Source organism: Patagioenas fasciata, chromosome 2 (assembly GCF_037038585.1).
Source record: "Patagioenas fasciata isolate bPatFas1 chromosome 2, bPatFas1.hap1, whole genome shotgun sequence".
In the NCBI taxonomy this organism is placed as follows: Eukaryota; Metazoa; Chordata; class Aves; order Columbiformes; family Columbidae; genus Patagioenas; species Patagioenas fasciata.
Genome location: NC_092521.1, coordinates 98,842,898 through 98,866,600, shown reverse-complemented (window position 1 = coordinate 98,866,600; position 23,703 = coordinate 98,842,898). Strand labels below are relative to the sequence as shown.

Genomic DNA, 23,703 nt, shown 5'->3' with positions numbered 1-23,703 from the left:
TTGTGATAGCCCTGATCACCACCCTCCTTCTGCCCTGCGCGGGGTTCCCTTCCCACCCCGTCCCTGGTCTGCAAGGACAGATAACGCCCCGGCACGGCACGGCTGCCACCTCGGGTATTATTTCTGTACCACTCCGACATTGTCACTCCTTACCAGTGTGCCACTTACTAAGCAATATTATAAAAGTTTCTGCGAATATCTATGTTTGCCACAAGCTGCGATAATGGCCTCATTGCAATAGCCTTGATAAAAGCTCCAACAAGACAGCTTTCAGATATCGCCACACAAAAGCCTTCTGTGAGAGCTGTGACCAATATCAATTCCCGCTATGCGAAGACATTAGACAAAGTGTGAACTAGCTTACTGTACAGGGACAAAAAAACGACTGTCCATGTGTGGGACCAACACTGTCTAAAAACACTCCGCTGGCAAGGCAAAATAACACCAGCCTATATGCATGGTAATTGTCATTTAATTCCAGAGTTAGCAGCACAAGAAAACAAGTACTGAAGTCACTATTAGGTTACTAGCATCACTCAAGGCATTTTAATTTCATGTAATTCCATTTCTAGCCTTTCTGACTGGAAAATGACCTTAAAACCAGCAGATGTTTAAAAAGCCCAAACAGAAGCTGAAGGAAAGTCCAGTTTCTACTACAGAAGCAGTCAGAGAACGCAGCAAACCCCCAGACCTGCTTCTTAAAGCATATATTTTCCAGTACACTGTAGACAATCTGATCTATGGGAACCACTATTCTGCATATGGTACAGGATGAGACACTTTCTGCACATCATTTTATATTTTTACATTTCTACTTACACTGTGGTAGCACCCAAAAAGGCAGAAGCCTACTGTCAGCATAAATGGACCATACCAATATAAATGCCAGGCCAAGAGGTTACTTTTTTTACTTCCAAACCTGAAATTTGCTGGATGACACCTCTTAAATGGGAGTCTAGGCAGAAGGGATGCAAGCAAGTCTACATGCCTGTTTGTTTCTGAACAACAGGCAAGGCAAATTTGAAAGCAAAGTTTTATAGAGAGCACAGTAAAGTCATTCTATGGTGAAGTGTTTCCCTCTAAAATTACATTTGTACTTTAAAATGTGTAAAAATCCAAGTCCTACCATGCAGATTCAATGTCTTGCAGCAAAAAAATAAAAGAATATATCTGTTACTGCACTCCAGTTCTAGTAAGATTTTGTAACTAACAGGCAGAACCAAAATTAAGACAAAGTCATATTTAGAGAGAACTAGTAGCATCAACCAATAAGCCTGACACAATATCTAAGAATTCGACTCTTGCACTGGATGGTGACAGCCACCATTGAGTCCTAAACCAGAGACTTTTAATGTCACTTAAATTAACAAGGAAGGAAGTTTGCCAATGAGTTTCTTCCCCTGCCCCACTTTCTAGCAGTAAATTATGCAATATGCAACAACCTTTGAACCAACAACTGTACAACAACCAAAAAACACAAAACCAGAATAGCACTGTAAAGAGAAGAAAGTCTTTCAAGAAGTTCATTAATTAAAATTACTTCTAGAATATACATACATATACCAACACACACATACCACAACATGGACCAGGACTGCTGAAGCAGCCAGGACAAACAGACACCTCTTGTTACTCAGTTTCCCAATACAATTTATTTTTACTGAAAATAGTTGTTTACATGTTTTCTATGAGTTTTCACAGATCTTTGTGAAACAACTAGTGCCTTGCAATGTCTATGTGATGAGACTGTTGTGAAAGTATAGAAATGAAAGCCAAAATAACAGCAGCTGCCTCTTCTAACAGTGGCTTGTTCATATAAAGCTTGAAATACCAAGGACCCAACATCTGCAGTACTGCAACTGAACATCACAGGAAGCACCCAATATCCTCCCAAAAAATAGGTTTCTAGACCCATGAAGCAGGGCACCTGAAAGTGTCATCAGCCATAGGTAGTGGACAGTTCTAGGCCTAGATGCAGCCACATACAAGTTGGATGAAATTTTGAAAGTACATGGAGGTGATCAAATTAAGTCTCTTACTTGAAGTGATGAAATGGGGTACTGGTTTTACTTCTAGAGGTAGGAATAAACAAAAGCCATACTTGCCCACTTAAGTCAGCACAGTCACAGAAAAGATGCCAGCTGATTCTGAAAAGGCGATCTTCAATGCCCCATCCTTCCTCCCTAGCTTAGTCCCAGGCAAAACACCACTGGCACAAAAGGCTGAAAGCTGCAGGGCACAAACGTACCATGGTGACAGAGTTAGCCTGTTAGTCTTCACACTGTAACGGGTCAGGTCAACAACTGTTCACACTCTCAAGTAGGACAGGAGAGATGCAACACATGCCATTAACCTTAGGCAAGTTCAGTTTGCAAGCAACTACCGATGCATTTGTGAAATATTCAGATATGTATAAAAAGGCAGGCTAAACTGCATGTAGTAGAATGCTTCTACCACATAGCAGAGGCCATTTTCAGTATGTCCCAGCTACATCAACATCTAATCAAACTCTTCCCTCTTTACAGGGCCTGCAGACAGAAATATCTACCACAGCTCACCTTGAGCCCACAAGGCATTAAGAACTCCACAAATGCCATAAGAACCAGCAAACAGCAGCACCATCCAAGCAGACAGCACTGGAGACATCCGTGCCAGGCATAGCACTTCCAACTGTGGTTTTGGACCAACTTACTTGAGGAAAACAGAAGTGAAACAGCTCCCTTTTAAAGATGTGATAAATTGGGCAATTTTGCCAAGTCTGCTTTCAAAAAGAATTGAAATTGAAACTGAGTCCAAATACTTCAGCAGCAGCAGCACCTCAAGCATGGCAGCAGCTCCATCCTGGAGCCACCAGCAGCCTCTCTCCCACCGCACCCCCGGCCGCTGGGCACACGAAGGGGGTTTCTTCTCCCAGTAGCAGCAAACACAATTCTGGTCTTGGAAAATAATGCAGGAAATGACTAACTCTGCCAGCCAAAACAAAAGCCCGAAGTCCAACTTAGTCATTTGTAAGGATGAGAGTTGCCACCATATATACACACACTCAGTGCTGCCAGCTGTAAATGAGATTATTTGCAGAAACCGTTAAAACCTGGAGATTCAGTTATACTACTAAGAGATTTTCATTTGCTGAAGTCTTGCTCTGGGCAGGGCTAAATCTACATTACCAGCATCGGTGCAAGAAGCCCATCTGAACTGAAGCCATCGTCTGCAACCCATCCTTAGCCAGCAGCTCCTCCAGCAGCCAGGATTAAAACCCAAGCCACCCTCCCACTCCTCCACAATGAGCCCTGCCACCAGAACCATGGCCATTGGCCCAGTACACACCTTCAGAAGCAAAGCCTGAAGGTTTGAAAGGTCACATACTTGAAGATGTAAGCTTTTCTTAGTAGCTTCATTTTTCATCCAGTCCTCCTCTCAGTGCTCTGAATGGGCGGAGTGGTCTGGACTCTTCTCCCACAGGCACACCAGACCTACTGGCCTGCACAGGACAGGGGGTCCAAAGAGGAATGGTGCTGCTTCATTTTCCTTTTTGCAACCCACGCTTTGCAATAAGCCTTTCATACAGCAGTTGGGCACACTCAGACCCTCTGGTCCATATCTCCTGTTTCAACCCCAAGGCCAAGTTAAGACCTCGTGAAACAAGCTGTCTCTGAAAGGGTCTCTGGTTCCGGCTAGGCCCGCAAAGTGAGTTTACCAATCTTCAAAGTATCTTTCAAAGCTGCCAATCCCCAAAAGCTTCACAACTAAAAACTCACAACTAACACATGTGTTTGTTCTCATGGCCTTTTATAAAAGGACACTTATTTTAACATTAATGGCTTTCATTTCAGGAGAAATTAGATGGTCTACCACTCTTCAACATGGAGAAGACAACTGAAGACAGCAGATAAAGTATCATAAACTCTGTAGAGAAACATATATGAGAAAACCACTTTTCCCTACCACAATATCTAGGAAAACTCAATAACACTATAGACTGCAAGTTGAAAATGAAGAAAAAAAGAAAAAGGCGGAACCAAGGAAAATTTTTTTCTTCCATACAATATAACTAAATCATAGATAGAATTTGTTGCTACATAAGGTCAGAATTACAACTACATTCAAACAGGGATTAGGCAAAAATCACAGGCCTTTGCTGGCTATAAAACTCATTGGAACCCCAAAACAAGGAAGTGCACTCTCAAAGCAAGTAAGAGAAAGGCTGTCCTGTGGAAGGATTCTTCTTGTGGTCCTTCCTCAAGCATTTTCCACAGCCATAGTCAGAGCAGTAGTGGGAGAACACTTCATCTTGCAAGGTACAGGTACAGCTATTCCTAAATTTCAAGATTTTTTTTTTTAAATACTTATACACACTCACAAACGAGCACACTAAAAATTAACAGAGCAGCACCAACATACCTGGGACAAAACAAGGGGAAAGAAAATGCCTTGAATTGCTCAATCAGTGGAAGCAGCCTCTACAGAAGAATAAAATAGCTGTAATATAGCCCCCATGAAGCCTTTGACAGGCTGGTGGCACAAGGAAAATACCTTCATGGTGAGAACAGGCAAGACCAACTACTGACAACTGAGGCTTGGGGAGCTGATTTAACACCTCAACACCACGGCATGGGAATGCTCCTGTCTCCTTCCTTCATCTCACCCATCCCACTGTGGGCCACATATGCCCAATACCTACCACATGCCAGACTTAATGCTCATCAGACCCGGCTATTTTACCTTGTTGAAGCAGTGGAAAACGGAACCACCAGCACAAGTGGATGCTCCTCAAGCACAGAGGGGCAGAGGGGAGAGAGGAGTACTGCAACACCAGGGGTAGGGTGAAAGAGATGCTACAGAGGAAATGGTAAGGGAGAAGCAAGACTACTCCTTCCAGCAACAGCGAAGCCTTTGAGCAACTCAGCTGCTCATGGAAACCTGCCAGATGTCCTTATCATCATGGGGAAACAAACCTACTGTACTTCAGTAGTTCTGGTGCCACACCAGCATAGCTGGGCTCTGCATGAGGACAGCAAAGCCACCACCAGCAAGCACAGCAAGCTACCGGTTACTCCTGTACAGTTTTATTAGGATGCCTGCTTTCCACTAGGTGCTTGTTGGCACGGTTGGGCAGTCAGATTTACACCTCTTCGAACTCTCCTCAGGCAGCTGTACCAAAGGACGATGTGGTACCTCCTTGGGCTCGGCAGCAGCCTGTCACTCGAGGAGACGGATTTAAACCAAAGAAACTCCCTTAAGTGATATTTAAAAAGTGAAGGCTCCAGACTCATGCTAGCATTCACTCCTAGTAACACAAGCTATCAGGCAAAGAAATATGAAAACAGCTCTGAATGTGAAAACACCTATCTCTTCTAGACACATAAAACTTGCTATTTCTGCAAAATAAAGTTCCTAGTTAAACCTACAAGTTGTAAAAAGGAAGTGTGTAGTTTTCTCCTGTACTTTAAATCCTTGTTCAGTATTTACATCATATTTGGCCTGCTCCTTTACCTAAAACCTAAGAGAAGTATTTTGCATTACCCCATTTTTTCCCCTTCCAGCTGTGACTTGCTGAGGAGGAAGAGGTGCTTTCTAAAACACCAGAAAAATGAGAGAGGTGCTAAGTATTCGGTTTGGAAATGTAAATCCTCCCACCCCCTTCTGAAGTATGCCGACCAGGCTCTCCAGAGCTCATGTCATCTAAAGGCCACAGGAGTTCTCTAAAGATATTCTTGTTAAGAGGATTTAGCCCCTTTTAAAAAGGACTTAACATGTGGGTGGTGTCTCCATTTAAGCATTTTCTCATGGCTAAGAAAATGGCCCTCTTCTTAAAGGCTTATCTTCATAACCCAAAGACAGTAAGAAATTCTCCACTATTTGAATTAGAAACATTTTGAGCAGCTTGCTTTTATAGCAGCCCCATTTTTAAGTACTGGGATTTGCAAATGGTAGTGACTTTCTCGCACCAAGTGAGAAGCCAACACTAGCGAGAAAGCATTTGGAGTACATCAAACATTAATATTTCTCCCACATTTTCATGAGCCAAGCTGATTTGGAATCTCACTGCCACCAAAATGGCATGGTGTCACTAGTCCTGTGCCCTCTCCCTGGCCACCACCTTCCCTTGATGGTCCCTGGCACTTATCAGACCTTCCATTAGCTGGTTCCACCTGCCTGCCCAGCCGAAAGCCTTTATTTATTTTGGTTGGGGTTAATTTTCCATCCTGGGAAGCCTGAGCTTCCAGAAGGGAATTAGTGGCACCAGCCCCTGGTAGGGCACAGGAGAGGACACAGGATCACCTGCTCCTTGCAGCAGCACTTGACCCCATCTCCAGATGCTAAGGCTTTCCACAGGAGCTCAAGCCAACAGTTGCTTTGCAAGGGTTAATTCTTCATTACCGCTTGTGTTTAAGCCATGGCAGGGGTTGAGATCTGCCCGGTAACACTTTCTATTAACTCCACAGGAATTGTGAAAAAGCTCCTCAAGTTGAAAGGGCAGGCAGACTGGGCCAAAGCCTCCCAGAGCCTGGGCTCAGCAAGGTCCAAAAGCCTGGTTAGCAACCCTCACAGGAGCCTCTGTGACAGAGCGAGGAACAGGCTTTGGGCAGTATCAAGAAACCTGCTTGAGAGATGGAGGAGTGTGCAAACTCTCATCTCTCCAGGGTTGGAGCCACCTGTTGTTATGGACTAGGCTACCTTTCAAGGCTTTTTCCAGCACAGTTACACTTAGACAACCATAGATAAAGTAGCTAGTGAATTCCCAGGGGGGGTGGGAAAAAGCTTAGTTTGAAAAAAAAAAATAACTTTTTATTTTGCTGGTACAGCCAAGCACCTCCCTGAAGAGCCTAAACTGTACTGCTACACTGGCTCTTCCATTTACACCATAGTTCATATTTGGAAGTGATGAGTGGGTTGCCAGTGCAGTTACACCTGCAAAGATAGAGTATTTTCATAACCAAAGCAGGTGTGCTGGCCAAATTTTACACTTTTCCCTAAAGTCTTTTGCATAGTAGGGCCTTGTTTTCAGATTGGGGGGGTCTCAGTCTCCATGTGCTACCTGCAACTCAAGTAACAAAGCACTAAATTTATATCAGTGCTGCTCGCTTGTGCTTGCTGCCTCAACTACCCAGAATTTTCTTGCTCCGCTTACCAGGCTTTGACATCAGTTTCTCAAAAATGCTCATCTAGGAGCCAACTGGGAAAATACTCTTGCCCTCCCACCCCAGAAAATCCTCTTCAGGTTTTGGAGAAAACTAGGTGGGAGCTGGAGAACAACAGAAGGGCTGGGTCATCTCCTCACCGAGCTGTTCAAGGAGCAGAAAGACAAGGCAGAGCACTGAGGCACTTCAGCGTTACTTCCCAAAAGATGGTCTGCAGCAAACCAGCACGGCTCCACGTGAGCACAAGCTGTCAGGGTAGAGCGGGATGTGCAGCCCCTTTCCTGGCACGTGCCACGGATGGCTTATCGCCCTAGGAGGGTGCCAGCCAGAGCCTATAGATACCACTGGCCTGACTGCTCTCTTCCTCCCCCATCCCACATCTCTCCCAAAAGTAAACATGGGAGCTGAGAGCATACAACAAACTCACCTACAACTTGCTTTGGGACTTGTTTGCAGGCAGAGCCCAAAACTGCCTTCCTGCTTCCAAGCCTTTAAGGGGGGAAGAAGCCTTCCTAGAGTTTTATGGACAGGAGTTCCTCCCATTAGAGAGGTGAAATTAGAAAGATGAGTGCTATACCAAGAAAAAAAAAAAAAGGCACTAAATTCATATTTAAAAGTCTTGTAGCACTCATTAAGGAGAAACCTTAGGAGTTCCCTATGACAACAGCACCCCTCCCACAGAGCCAAAAAATCCCATACAATTATTCTCCCAGAATCATCCCGTAACATATACTCCTCTTTGTATTCACTTAACAGCACCTTCTAGGAATCAAACCTTTGCTTAAGACAGACAAATATTTACAAAGCATCCTGAAACAGCCTGTTTGACACTCATCACTGTTAGGGTATGCTGAAGACCAGGGGCCCTGAGAAACCAAGTATCTTTTACAGCAAAGATACTTAATGAAAAAAAAAAAAAAAAGGTTTGGATGGGATTTGAAACTTCCATAACTATCTCAGCAACCAACACCTGCAAAAACCCATGCAAAAAGCAGCTCCTGCCATCCTCAGTCTCTCAGCTGCACGAAGACACAAACGCTGCTCTTGCAAAAGTATTTCAGAATTACAGCAGCATCCAATACCTGGACCATCACCGACTGCATGTTGGGGGAGGGGGCGGGAGGGGGTGTTAAAACCCCTTTTGCCCTGGCAGGGGCGCATCGGAACGGGAGGGGAATGGGTGAGAGGCAGTTTAGCGATTCCACGCCACCGGGCGGGGGTCGTGGGCACTGGGGGGGGGGGGGGGGGCGGCTCCCACGACCTTCGCCCGGTGGGGATGCCCTGCGTCCTCCCCCACTCTCCAACCCGGCGGAGCCCACAAGGGCCGAGCGCGCACCCGAAAACAGAGAGGACAAAGAAAATCCCATGACTGAGGGGGCGGATTTTTTTTGGGGGGGAGAGGGGGGAGCAGATATTTGCGGGGGGCGCAGAATTAGGGGGGACAGAATGAGGGGGGCGGGGGGAAGGGGTCGGGCGCGCCGCCGCCCCACGAGTCACTGACCTGCTGCAGGGGCATTTCCGAGAGCGGCGGGGGCCGGGGGCGGCCAGCCGGCGGTCGGGCTGTCCCAGGCCAGACGGAGGAGGAGGAGGAGGAGGAGGAAGCGGCGTCCCCCTCCCCGCCCGCCCCGGCTCCCAGTCACAGCCGCGGCCTCCGCGCACGTGTGCCAGACGTCACCGGCGGCTCCGGGGGTGAAGCGGAGACACCGGCGGGGCACGGCCCGGCCCGGCCCCCCGCCCTGGGGGAAGCGGGACCCTTCCCCGCCGCCGGCTTCTCGCTCTTTTGCACCCGTGCAACGGGACGTGGCGGGGGATTTTTTTTTTTTTTTTTTCCTTTTAAATAAGACCCGGCAGCTGGGGGTGGGAAGAAGGCAGGAAAGTTTATTGCAACAAAGCGCTGCCTCCGCCTTTCCTGCCCTCCCCCCCTAACCCGCCCGCCCCCGGGCCCGGACGGCGGCGGGGAGAGGGCCTGCCTGGCGCTGATCCCCCACCGTCCCCTTCACCCTCCCGCGGGGACGGGGGAAAAAAAAATTACCGGGGGGCGGCCTCCGCCTCCGCCGAGAGCGGGCTGCAGCAGCGCCGTCCTGCCGGCGGGTCCGTGGGGGGTGCAGTACAGCGAGCTGCCAGCGGGCTGGCCCCCATCCGCCGCCGGGGCAAAGGCACCGGGAGCCTGGGAAGCAGCAGCGGAGGAGGAGACAACACAGGGCGCCCCCGCCGCTGCGCCGGTGCTGCGAATCTGGATGAAGGTGCCGGCGGCAAAGCGGGCCGGGAAGCCGGCGGGGGCTGCTCTGAAGTCCGTGGACGGTGCGGGCGACGGTGCTGCCGGGGCCGGCGGCTGGAGTCCCCTTCTCATCCTTCCCTCCGGGTCTGTCCCCGCAGCCGCGTCTCCTCCTCCCCCCGTCCCTCCCCCCCCGGCCTTCCCAGCTCCTTTCCTCCTCGATGCCGAGGCCCCGCGTAAAATACTGGGGGCTGCGGGTGCTGGGGGGGCCCCGGCTGCAGGATGCGGGGTGCCGGGGGGGGACGGAGGCGGCAGAGCGGGCAGATGCGGCGGATGGAGCGGGGCCGCTCCCGCTGTGTGGGGCCGGCTGGAAAATGGCTCCAGGAAGCGGCGGCTGCTGACAATGAATGAAGGGAAAGGAGACGGGTTACGCGCCAAGGGCCTCCCGCGAAACTCGGATTTCCCGCCCTCTTTTCAAACCAAATTTGCATGGCCCCGCCCCCGAGGTGCGCCCCTCCCGCCTCGCCGCCTCATTGGCCCCCGCCGCGCTCCTCGCCGTCCAACGGGGCGCCGCCTCCCCACCCCTCTCACTTTCCACTGGCCCACCGCCTCCCGGTGCGGCCGCGATTTGCATATCGCCCGCCGATTGGCTGCGGGGGCGAGGCTGGGGGATTCCCCCTGCGAGGAGTCGGGATCCCGGTTCGCCCGCTCGCTGACAGTGACAGCTGCGGCGGCGCCTGCCGCAACGTGCCCGCCGGAGGGGCCACCCCGACGGGGGGCGGGCGGGAGGGAGGGAGCGCGCCCGGGACACGCCCCGCGGCGCCGCTCCGCCCCTCGGCGCGGCCGGGCCGGGCCCACCGGGTTCGCCCCGGGCCGGAGGCGGGGGACGCCGGTTTGCAGCCCCGGGAAGGCTCTGACCCGGCCGGCGTGCGGAAGCCCCGCCGCTCCGGAGCGGCTGGGAGGTGCGTGGGGCGCGGGGCTGGCGCCCCCGTTCAGCAGGGCCGGGTTACTGCCCGGCGCCTCAGGGGTCACCTGAGTTCTCGCCCTGGTTTGCTCGACCCGCCTGTGCGAGTGAAGATTTCAGGGGAGGCGTTTAAAGGCGTCCCGACGCGGGATTCCATGCTCCAGCAGTTTAAAAAGCACTTTCTGTTGTCTTCATACTTCTGCACCCAAAAATCATCAAACCAGCCTGTTTGAGACATTTCCTTTTTTACTTTTTTTTTTTTTCCCCACGAAAAGAGACCACCCATCAAAATATTCCTTTCCCTTCCCTTACGCTCTGAATTACTTCCAAAAAGTAAAACACTGTGACTATTGCCCACCAGCTGTTTCAACTTTCTGGGCAGCATCTCCACGTTTTAAATGCCACCTAAACTCAAGTACCCCATCAACTTCTTAAATCCTTCCACCCCACCCTACCCAGCACCCACTAGACACGTCAAATTTTCCCATGGTTTGTTTCCCCGTCCATGTCACCAGAGCTCTGGACAGACAGGCTGCACATCCAGGCCGACACTGCTGATTTGGGCAGATGGAGACCCTTTCCCTTGGTAATATTCCCCACTTCCAGCTCCAGCAGTTATACAAACAAGTTGCTCCATCCAGCCTGTGACCCTGCTCAAACCCCTGGCCTGACCCCAGTTCAAACAGAGCAGATGCCCAAGGCGTGATGCTGTTGCGCATAAAACAAGGGCACTGTACATTAAGGAAGATACAGGCTGGAGAGAATCCACAGGAAAACAGAATTAAAAAACATGGTCAGAAGAATGTTTCCTGCTACAAAGGTTGGCTTTTTTTTTTTTTTTTGACAGGGTGAAAAGCAGGGGAAGAGGACATGGCAGTGGTGATCTGACACAAAGTCACAAAGAGATTGCTGCTCCTTCATACGAAGGATAATGGACTTTTAAGCAACATTAGATTTAATCTAGATAATTGGGGATCAATAGATGCTAGAGTGAGAAAAACCTGCAGCAGCCTACCCAGGGATACCAGAGGTTTTTTAGTAGATGAGGAAGACTTCTTTTAGGGGTGATGCAAGTTTGTGCTGCGCACCCAGGACCTTCCCAAGTCTAAAAGCCTTTCCAAATCTTCATCATGGTCCTTCCAGACCAGGCAGGAGCAGGGCTTGGCTGAAAGATTTCATGTTCTTCTGCAGAACCTTAGCATTGTCTAAAATTTTATCTAAACCTGCAGTTCTGCTACAGCGGACCACTCTTCAGGAGTCAGTTAGCAACGTCCAACCTTGTGGCCATGCACAGCGTGAAGCTGCTGAGACCTGTGCTCCCCATGCCTTGGCCACGGCAGGTATAGCAGCACCTCACTGCCCAGGTCAAGCGTATCCTTAGCAGAAGTGAGGAGAAACACCAATCTCTCACCATCACAGAGTTACTCTTCAGTTTTCTTCTGGCATGTCTTTTATGGTTCTATCTGCCATTATCAGCAAACTATGCATCATGCAAGGGTGCCCCATGCCAGGACTCACTGCCTCAAAGCGAGAGGAGGTTACTGGGGCACATCCAAGGGCCAAAGCAGGGCAGAAACTGAGGAGAGAGGACAGCAGCTGAAGGGGGAGGAAAAGGTCCAGATACAGAGAAATGTGTGGGCAGGAAGCTTCCTTACAGTTCAAAATAAAGATTTTTTTTTTCCCCCATGTATGGAAATGGTAACACTACACTGGTTTTGCCTATCTTAGAGGAAAGGGCTGGAAATCACAGGAAAGAATGGTAACCATGGGCAGCTGTGAAAGGAGTAATGGCAACTCTTAAGGAAAAGGCAGGGGAGGGGAGGGGAGGGGAGGGGAGGGGAGGTATCTGGGAAACAATGTGGATAGAGAGAACAGAATTAAAACAAAAAGGGGGTGGGGCAATATGAAATTATCAAGGAACCTGCAAGATGAAGAGAAGACACATTGGCCATGATCTTACATCATAGGGAAAGAAAAGCAATAAAGAAACAAGGTACAAATACAGCAAAGTAACAGCAAGAGAGTCCTTAGAGCAGACCTTTAAAGAGAAAGAACAGAGAAAGGCTAAAGTATAAAAAGAGCCATGTAGATATAGTAGAAATAGCCAGAATCCCAGGAGTAGAAACAAAACACAGGCAAACAGAGGGAGGAAAAGAGGCAGTGCACAGGCTAAGGCATGGTACACTTCAGAATTCACTTTTGTATATTGATTCCTTCATTATCTAAGTTTCTAGTAGCTCATTAATCTGTAAAGAGCATAGGTCAAGCAGTTGAAATAAAGCTAAAATATTTACAGTTAAATACTATATTGTTTCTTTGTGTGTTGTTTTTCATTGTGATGGAAAAGGGTCTGGCTTAATGCATAAGAAAGGTTAAAAGTTTCAAGAAATAAACAAAACCCTGTTACACTCAGAAGGACACTTTACCTGAACTGTAATAAATCCAGAAAGACAACATCTATTTTTACCCAAGAAAAATAAGAGAAAATAAGAGAAAATAAATCCTTAACTCAGCAGAAGAAGAAACTCTGTCAGGGAGCATTTCCCTGTAACCAAATGTAAAAAGCTAGTCCTAGAAATGCACACCAGCGAAATGGGATGGCTGGGAGACACGGCACTTGTTGTCTGAATGGGAAGGTGGTATGTCCCTGCCTTCTGGAAGTGGAGTTGTACTGTGACTGTGATGAGGGTGGTGGAGAAACTTCAAAAGAAAGCATGGGGTTCATCTGAAAAGCAACTTTGCCCACCCGTGCAGAAAACACTGGAAGAAAGGTATATTTTCTTCAAACACGATTCTGTACCAGATAGTTCGGCTTGCAGCAGGGCCTATTAAACACGTAATTCACTTCCTAGAGCTAATGGAAAGTGGAAAGCAGAAAGTAAAACATACTAACAAGTGTACAGAGAGCTACACAAAGGAAGATAACTGCAGGCCCAAGAACCTCTGTTGATCTATAAAAACCAAATTGCTGCCTACTGGGATGTCATCATCCAGGTACCTGTTACAGAGAAAATACCCTGCAGAACTCAAAGGCTTAGGAGATATTATAATTAAGACTGATGCACAGCTGTGATTTACCTTTCCTTGTGAGCATGGTACTATGGGACAATAATACTGTCCTTCGAGGATGGTCTTTATCTACATGGCGATATGCAATTCTACCCACACAGTATAATTTAAGGAAAATGCTGCATTTGTCCTGAAAATGGATGGACCTGTGTAATGAGGATTGCCTTCTTTGGGATTTTGACTATTGATGCAGGTAGTGGAATAAACAATGGAGTTTAAGCTTTGCCTCAAAGTTAAAATGATTAAATGCTGCCCTGGAGACTTGGATTCTCCTGTGACTTCTCCCATGAAGAAGATTCCGGACAACGTAAAACTGAAGATTGCAAAAAAGTTCCTGATTTAAAAAAAAAAACTGTCTCTAAGAAAGTTTTTAGTAGTAACAGACGGTAAATAAAATACTGAACAGTTACTTACTACGTAAGTCCTGCCCAGGGGCAGAACTAAGATGATACAAAAAATCACTTTCCTAATTATTAACCTTTAAGAACTCATTTTCTTCAATTTTGGAGCTTGACTTCAGAACAATCCAAGAAAGAGCGGAGAAGGGAGGGATGGGATGATGTACTTGTAATCACACATCTGGAACACATCTTGCATGAGAGTAAATGGGCAGCTGGAGGGAGTACTGAGAGTGGTGGAATATGTGCTTCCTGCTGTCACTGGAAGTGTGATATTCAATCATCCAGGTCATTGAAGAGGATGTTAAACACTGTGGGCCCCTGCGTTGACACCCCCCAGACACCACTAATGCCCGGGCTACAGCTGGACCTTGTGCTGTTGTTAAGATACCTTTGGGCCTCACAGTTCAGCCAGTTTTCAGTCCACTACACTGTCCACCTTACATAGCCCACACTTCATCCATTTGTCTGTGAGGATATTACAGAAGTCACTGTCAAAAGCCTTACTGAAGCCAAGATAAACATCATCCACAGCTCTCCCCTCATTGACTGAACGAGTTAGTCTCCCTGTAGAAGGCTATCACGTTGGTCAAGCTTATCTTTGTCTTAAAAAATCCAGGATGATTATTTCCAATCACCTTCCTGTCCTTCATATGCTTGGAAATGGCTTCAGGATAATTTGTTCCATCACCTTCTCAGAGACTGAGGTGAGTCTGACAGATCTGTAGTTCCTCATTCCTCCTTCTTGACCTTCTTGAAGACAGGATTGACATTTGCTTTCTTCTAGTCATCAAGAACTTCTCCCAGTCACTATGACCTTTCACAGATTGGTCAGCTCCTTCAGCACTCATGGGTACATCCTGTCAGGTCCCATGAACTTGTGTACGTCCAGATTGTTTAAATATTTCCCAGCTTGATCCTTCTCTGCCTAGGGTAAATCCACCTTTCTCTAGACCTTCCAAGCTGTCTCTCAGGACCTGAGATTCCCAAAGGTAAATCTTACCATAAAGTCTGAGCCAAGGAAGGCATTCTGTACCTCAGCCTTTCCCACGTCCTTTGTCTTCAAGTCCCTCTCCCCATTCAGCAGCAGGCCCACATTTTCCCTCATCTTCCTTTTGCTGTTGATGTACTTAGAGAAGCCGCTCTTCTTACCTTTCACATCCCTCTCAAGATTCAACTGCAGGTGGACTTTGGCTTTCCTAACCCCAGGCATGCATGACTGGACAGCATCTCCATATTATTGCCAGGTCACTTGTCCCTGTATCCAGCTCTTACATGTTTCCTTCTTGCACATGAGTTTTGTCAGGAGCTTCTTGCTCATCCATGCCAGCATTTTGCTACTGCCTCTGCTTGTTTCTAGCTCATTGGGATGGACCAGTCTTTAGTGTGGAGGAGGTCATCTCTGAAAAACCTCTTCTGGTCTCCTCTCCAGGATGATCTTCCACGGAATTCTACCAGGCAGATACCTGAAAAAGCCAAAGTCTGCTCTTTTCCAGTCTGGGTTGTGATATTACTTTTTACCTTGTTCCCTCCACTCATGATTGCCCTCTTAGGACGACATCTTCTGAAGCAGCTATGGAGCATTAGTGAATCTTTGCTAAACAACCGCAAGCTGTGATGTTTTGTATGTTTCACTTTCCAGAAAAAAATCATTTTCAGAAAAATAGTGTTAGAGCTATCCTTGACAAAATTTCAAGGCTTTCCTTCAAAGAAAAGCCTGCCAGATTTTTTAAAGACAGCTTGTGTTCCTTCACCTTGTTTCTCAAGTAGTTTAATAGTTCTGGCCAAAAATGTCAAGCTGAGGCCACAATCTTTGTGAAATTTCTGTTCAAATAATTTAGCGTTTAGAAGACGACAGATGATTGAAGAATTTGGTCTCAGAATGAGAAATCATGGATAATGTTAAATTTAGGCATGCCTACCCTCCCAGAGAATAACATACAGGCATCCCATCTGGAGAACAATTTGAGGATAAAGATGATGGAGCTGCAGTGAAGTAACAGGAGATTCTGCTTTTTTCAGGGAGATGGATATTTGGGATATCACTGGAAATAATCTAATATGGTCACGAGTGGTGCTCCCCAGGGCTCAGTATTGGGGCCAGTTCTGTTTAATCCCTTTATCTATGATCTGGATGAGGGGATTGTGTGCATCCTCAATAAGTTTGCAGATGACACCAAACTGGGTGGGAGTGCTGATCGGCTGAAGGGTAGGAAGTACATACAGAGGGATCTGGACCAGCTGGATCATTGGGCTGAGACAAATTGTATGAGGTTCAACAAGGCCAAATCCTGAACTTGGGTCATCACAACCCCACGCAACACTACAGGCTTGGGGCAGAGTTGGCTGGAAAGCTGCCTGGTGGAAAAGGATCTGGGCATATTGATTGACAGCCAGTGAATATGAGCCAGCAGTGTGCCCAGGTGGCCAAAAAGGCCAACAGAATCCTGGTTTATATCAAGAACAGTGTGACCAGCAGCACTAGAAAAGTGATTGTGCCACTGTACTCAGTGCTGGTGAGGCCCCACCTTGAATCCTGTGTTCAGTTTCGGGCCCCTCACCTCAGGAAAGACACTGAGGTGCTGGAGAGAGTTCAGAGAAGGGCAGTGAAGCTGGGAAAGGTCTGGCACACAAATCTGATGAGGGGTGGCTGAGGGAACTGGGGCTCTTTAGCCTGGAGAAAAGGAAGCTGAGGAGAGACCTTATTGCTGTCTACAGCTACCTGAAAGGAGATTGTAGCACTGTGCTGGTTTGAATGAAAATGGGTTAATTTTCTTCATGCAGTTAGAAACCTTTCTTTTTCATAGCTAGCGCACTCATTATTTGAACTTAGTTTGAGAACATGCAGATAACACCCTGGCACAGAGCTAATATTTTTAATTGCTCTGTTCTGAGAGTCAAGGACATTCTGAGCTCTGCCTACAGGTGTGAGGCATCGAGGAAGAGGGGGGCAGAGATGAGGCAAAGCTTGACTGACATCTAGACCAATCAATAAGAGTATTCTATCCCATTAGCATCATGCTAACTTTTAAGGAGAGCTCTTTTCAGCTCTTCCAATCTCTCTGGCTCTTCCACTCTTCTCGCTTGCTCTATGGTGCAGCCAGGGGAGATTTTGGTGTAGGACATTAGTCCAGCTTTTGCCATTTTGTAGAGGCCTCTGGGCTTTTCTACCTTTTCCTCTTTCTTCTGTCTTTGGGATCAGCTATTTTGGGACCAGGGTGTTGCTTTGCTGGGGCTGGCTGCTCAGTTGTGAACAGAGTTTGTGAGGAATTGCCTTGAGTATATTTTATTTCTATTTTATATATATATTTATTTACTAGTAGTGTATTCGTATCTTATTATTTTATTAAACTGTGTTTATCTCAATCCAAGTTTCTCCCTTCATTTTTGATTCTCCCCTCTGTTGAGGCGGGGTGGGGGAGGGGGTGAGTGAGTGGCTATCATGGTTGTATTGCTAGCTCGAGTTAAACTACGACAAGGATGTTGCTCAAGTAACAAGCGATAGGACAAGAGGAAATCGCCTCAAGTTGCGCCAGGGGAGGTTCAGATTGGATATTAGGAAAAATCTCTTCTCAGAAAGAGTTGTCAGGCATTGGAACAGGCTGCCCAGGGAAGTGGTTGAGTCACCATCCCTGGAGGTGTTTAGACAAGGTTCTTAGGGACATGATTTAGTGCCAGAGTTAAGTTATGGCTGTACTCATTGATCTTAAGGGTCTCTTCCAGCCAAAATGATTGTATGAATCTCTGATTCTATGATTCCACAACTTTTGAACACCATTTATGTCATTGGACCCTTTTTCTCTTAGTTGAAACTCAGAGTTAAAAGCAAACATCCAACTAACCAACTAAAAAAAATGAAACTTTGTAAAGTAAATGCCTAAAACTTGGGCAAATTCATTAATTGTGTTTACACTTACAAAATTGTGCTGGTTTGAATGAAAATGGGTTAATTTCCTTCATGCAGTTAGAAACCTTTATTTTCCATAGCTAGAACACCCATTATTTGAACTTCATTTGAGAACAAGAGAGAACACCCCAGCAGAGAGCTAATGTTTTTAATTGCTCTGGTCTGAGAGCCTAGGATGTTCTGAGCTCTGCCCCCAGGTCTGAGGCATCAAGGAAGCAGGGCATGGATGGGGCAGAGCTTGACTGACATCCAGATTGATCAGTAAGAGTATTCCATCTCATTAGTGTCATGCTTCATATATAAGGAGAGTTGGCAGCCTCTGGTTGGTTCTTTTCCTCCACTCTTTCTCGCTCTTGCTTGCTCTGGGGTGCAGATGGGGGAGTTTGGATCGGGAGTTTTAATTTGGCCTTTTGCCATTTTGCAGAGGCCTCTGAGCCTTTCTGCCTTTTTCCTCTCTTTTCTCTCTTTGGGACCAGGTGCTGTTTCCTGGAACTGCCTGCTCAGCATGTTTGTGAGGAATTGCCTTGAGTACCTTTTATTTACATTTTATATATATATTTACTAGTAGTGTATTAGTATTTTGTTATTTTATTAAACTGTGTTTATCTCAATCCAAGTTTCTCCCTTCCCTTTTGATTCTCTCTCCTATTGAGGGTGGGGGAGCAGGTGAGTGAGTGGTTATTGTGGTTGTATTGCTAGCTCAAGTTAAACCACAACAAAAATTTACAGTATTATATTTTCTAGGATAGAGACCAAATTTCAAAAAACAAATAAATGAAACTAAACAAATTAACTGACTTCCTCATTCTGTAATTTCTATTAAGAAGGTGTTCTGAGAATCTGGAAGTGAAATGACTCCTATGAGCAGCATGTGGTCTATTTAACTGTTTCTGGAGACATTTACAGGACTATCAGCCCTAAATTTTCAAAAGGCATCAAACTTGAAAAATCACTTTGCTATTAAAAATAAGATTAGACATGGGCACAACCTTTTTTAGCAGTGAGCCATCCCCCCTTTATGAGCAGTTTCAGGGAAAACACGAGACCACCTAGCAAAAGCAAGGGCATACAGTACGCATCATAAATTCTGTTTGTCAGCATAGTTCTGCTTTAGGGAGGATTTTAGTGAGGAAGGTCAAGTCTGACTATCTGAGGCGATGGAAGGGTGCTACACCCCTATCATGGAAAGACAAACATACACTTAACCTTATGCAGGCTAGTTATCACAAGGTAACTTTAAGTGTCTGTGTATTGCCGGATTAGGGGATTGGCTGCTTGCTAGACTATTGGTCCTTCTGCCGCAACTTTCTGTTTTTCCTGCTGTGGGATTATAGCACACCTTGTAGTTCTCACTCTCTGAGAACATGGCCCTGTACAAGGAGTTTCACTTGAAGCAAAAAGAGACATGGGGTCTGTTCCTCAGTGGCAAATTTTGTTAATTTAGTCCAGCTCAATGGAGTTAATGTCCAATGGAGTTAATGTCCATAGTAGCCTCCTGCACTGTCCTCCTGTCCTCACACAGCAATCAATTGAAACCTTGCTCATTTTGATCAAGTGCTACTTAAAACACAAAGCAACCTAAAATAAAGCTGCTCTCAAGCCATCCAACCCTCTTAAGTCTACTGCTCAGACCTTCAATCTTGAAGTTCTTTCAGCCTTTGTGTGACTGATCACCTTCCAAAAGACCAAACAATCCCCTTGGAATAATCAAGCCTAAACAACTGTTTGTGAAGACATTCTGCACCCAGAAGGAGTTGCTTTGCCTCAGCTCCTGGTCTCTGGAACATGCAGAACTCTGTGGGACAGCTCTCCATGCAGGCCCTGATCCCCATATGTTCTTAACTTCAGGAGAAGAACTGGCTTCAAAGGGTTATTACAATCAGATATAATGCTGATAATATATGTTTTGTTCTTTTTTGTGTATTTTCATCTTCAAGACTTTCTTTTTAAAGAGCAAGTTATTTAGGGACTTTTTGGGTGAGAGACAGTTCCAGGGCATGCTGATAGGAATCTGCTTCAATTTCATCTTCTGGAATTTTGTCTAGTTTTCTTTACTGGGGCAAGGGCTGCAATCCAAGTCTCTGAATCAATCACTCAAAATCATTTGTTGAGGAACTGCTCTGATAGGGGTCAGGTCCACACTGGAACGGCTCTACTGGAGGGTGCCCAAAGTGTTGTGGACTCTCCTAGGCAGAGATGTGTGTTCAAAACCATTTCCCAGAGCAGGCAGAAGACAAATTTGAACCTGGGCCTCCAATATCCCTTGTTCTGGGCAAACAAAGAGAGAAAACCTCAGCTTTTGCTCAGTAAGTAACTTGCTGGGAAGAGCTGCAGCAAGGACCCTTCTGAAGCTTCCTGCTAATTTTGGATTTCATTATTTTGGGGGGTTTTTTGAGGGTGGAAGGCTAGCTCTTAATCTTGGGTGTCTGTTTCCATCCATGCACTGGATAGGAAGAGCTTGGGTGTTTTGTTCACACCCGTATGTTTTCCTAGACAGCACAGGAATGGGTGCTGAGCACACAGCTGGATGGCAGGAGCCTGGGCTGGAGAAGAGGTTGGGCAGGTGGCAGAGCAAGGAAGAGCATCAGTGGCTGATGGCTGGGGGATTGTTTCCTTCCCTGTTCTATGAGACAAGCACCACAGTGCTCAGCTTATATCCTCTCCATCAATCCAGCTCAAAATTACCCTCTTATTAGAGGAGACAGAAGCAGAACTACTTTATTAGGGTGCTGTCTCTTCTGTAACTAGAAGATTTTAATCTTTGTGTACACAAAGTCTCCTTTATCCTTCTTTAACTAGTGGGCTTGTTGTAGGGAAGTTACACAAGTGGAATGTCTTAATTCAGTCCAGGTTTGTTAAGTTCCTTTTCCAACATTCATCCAGATCAGATAATTCACATGCTGTATTTAATTTTTTGAATGCTTGCCTAAAGAGTCTATACACTGAGGTTGTTTCTCATGATGTGCTGACTTTTGGAACCTACTCTTTATTTACAGGCTTTGGCAAAATGGTTGGATTTATTATTTATTAACCAGAAAACCAACAGCCCTTTATTTTAGGAAGGTACATAGTTGCACAATGTATACTGTGCTACCAAAATTACAAGTTTCATTCTGGATTGTTTCATAGTGCCTATTATCTATGGTTTTATAGGTATTTTGGAAATGGAAAACCTTTTCTTCCTTTCCTTTCATTTTCAAACTTCCCTAATATTTCATGAATGTTTGTTGCACCAAGAATTTTTGTAAAGTTTGCTTTGAGATCATAGTTAGATTTTTCCATGGCTGATGAAGAGACATTTCTTTACTGTGCTTTAAAAAATTTTCTTAAATAAATCCACCTTTCACTTCACAGTGGGTTTCTATAAGTAGAGTTATATTCATCCTTATCTTCCTCTTCATTATGACTCGATATAACATCAGTTAGCATTTTTCTTCAGTTTGAATGGTTTTGTGAATATAGCTTTTGCAGAAATATAGCCTTTCTCCAGTACCTGACAGCTTGTCCAAAACTCTCATATCTTGTCATCACAGGAGTGTTAACTGTGAGACATGCATTTTGGAGACATAAGAGGTATTTACAACAAACAATAACACTTTCAAATAATGCTTAATATTATTTCAACATATAAAGGTTTCAGAAACCTGTTCTACTTAGACTACAGTTGAAACCAAATTAGCAAGAGCCAGAGGTGGAAACCTGTGGTCAGGACTATTCCTGTGGGACTATCTTCTGTCTTTCTGTCAGAAGCTAGGTGCTAATAGAGTATGATGCTAATGAAGACATTTGGGGAATTCCTGCTTTCTGACTCTGGCCTTCTCTTTTGTCCAAAGCTGTTCAAATTAGGTACCTTTTGGAGGAACAGGAATATGGGGTACAGGAAGAGCAATCCAACATTGCTCACACATCATCTGTAGCTGATTCAGGCTTAAGCATTTACCCTAAGAATCTCTGCTCTTAAGCTGTATTTGCCTGCACAAACTTAAGCAGGCAGAAGCTGTCATTGCCACCAGAAGATGCAGTCCTGCCTTTCACTTATCATTTGTTCGTGTTCCTGTGCTACCCCTCCCTTTGCTTGTGGCTAGGGAACTGATCTGAGTTAGAGCCAACTATTATTTGGGCTGGGTTACTCTTAGCTTGTATCAGTTCCTGATCTGTTTCACTGCAGGGCTGCACACAATATTTTGTGCCAAAAACAAGGGAGGGGACAACGTGGAGGCAGGGATGATCCAGGCACCTGGAAAAAAGGAGCTGAGATGTCACCAGTTCAAAGAGTTCATGAAACTCCAGTCATTTTCTTGATTGTGCTTTGCAGGAGTTCAGTTAATGAGGTCAGTTGAATTTTTCCTGTTTTGCCATGTTTCAATTGTTTCTCATCCATCTCTGCATAACGTGTGATGTACACAACTTCCTATTCCTCTGAGCTTCTCTTACCATTCCTGCTTTCTGAGGTGTGACACTGGTAGCAGTGAGTTCTGTGAAGACGTGGGTGTCACAGCTACCTACATCCCAGGCAGGACAGTGGAGTCTGGTGGTCAAAGAGAAAATTGCAACCAACGAGATGTCACCTTCCACCCTTGAGGTCTTTGGCAAACAGCTTTGGCCTAACAGCTTCTGCTCCATCGGCACAACAACAGCCTCAAACAGGCTTCCTCTTGGCTGAACCAGAGCTGGACAAACTGCTTAACACTGCACGTTCCTCATAGCAGTTTCTGCATTATGTTGACTGTAGATGGGATCTTAACAGGGCTGATGCTTTCTCTGGTTGCTGTGGCTCTGGGTTGTGTTTGGTTTGTTGGAGTGCAGCTGTAGATCCAAGTTTCCTCAAACGTGGCAGTAAAAGCTGACGTAGTAGAGACCAGCTGGCATTGTCCCACTCTTCAGGACTCTTCTACATAAAATGCTCCTGGGGTGATATCATGTGCCCTCAAACTCAAGGGAAGGACCAGCTGCAGATGCATCTGGGGCAAACAGCTACAGAAGCAGCTGTTGATCAGCCTCTTAATCTCTGTTTTAATGCACACCTATCATTAGCAAGGTCCCATTTGCCTACTTCCCTCATTATTTACTTAGGTTGGCCTTTCTCAGAACCTCCTCCCACCAAACCATGCCATTTCCTGCCTCCACTTCCTTGCAGTTGACTTTGCTTTGATCTCACCAGTCTTTGTCTCATTAAAATAAAAATAATCTCCATATAACCAAGTGTCATTACACTCTGTGAGTTCCATCACAAGGACAAGAATTATAAATATCAGAGTGGTCGGCTGTTGAGGTCCTGAGTGGTAGTTGTGAGATGGGAGGGACTCCAAGTAATATCACAAAGATGAGCAAATATTTCTCCCTTTCTCTGGGGAACTTCCAGATGCAAAAATGGGGGTGCTATGATGTGGCAATCAAAGTCTAAGAAAATGATGAAGCTTGTGGAATGGACAGTTGTGAGATAAGACACTAAAGTAAATTACTCCGTATTTTTAGTAGGCAATAGTGTCTGTTGTGATGCAGTTCTTGCCCACAAGGAAAACCTCTCGTCAGGTTTTCTGGTCCTTATGTTTTCCCAAGTTCGAGCACAATCTGGTCATGCATAAAGATTATAGGATTCAGTTCTCAAAATGATCAGTCTTGCTATGCATCTTTTACAAAAACAAAGGAATTCAAGTCCATGAAAATCCTCATTAGCCAGACAAATATTCTGAGACTAAAGAGAGTAGCTGTTGAAAGAAGCATATACTTGCAAAGTGTATTATTATTTATCAAGGTGAACAGAAGGGAAATGCTTCTCTGATCCTAGCTCTTTTTTTTTGTTTAAATTCTGAGTAAAATATTTTTCTTATTATAATCAGAACAAAGATAATTCATGCCTCAGATTTAAATTCTAAACTTAGCAGAATAGAAAACAGAGGCTTGTGCTCTGTTTTTCAGAAACAATTTAGCATTTCAATTTCAGAAAAAGTATGATGTGAGTTGAGTTAGCTGTGCTGGGGTATAAATGCATTCTTGTTTTGGTCCTC

At 45.8% G+C, this 23,703-nt stretch overlaps 1 protein-coding gene across 3 annotated transcripts in view; it reads right to left on the bottom strand.

The window, feature by feature from the left end:
* E2F3 (E2F transcription factor 3) overlaps nt 1-9,780 on the bottom strand; it is a 43,240-nt gene extending 33,460 nt beyond the window's left edge. For 2 of the 3 annotated variants that reach the window (XM_071804624.1, XM_065830836.2), the window contains exon 1: nt 9,175-9,780. In XM_071804624.1, the coding sequence (XP_071660725.1) occupies nt 9,175-9,492 (318 nt within the window). In that variant the 5' untranslated portion in view covers nt 9,493-9,780. Of the gene's footprint in view, nt 1-8,643; nt 8,787-9,174 lie in introns of those variants that run through there. The other variant, XM_071804625.1, reaches the window with a different exon arrangement.
* Nucleotides 9,781-23,703: the final 13,923 nt, after the last annotated feature.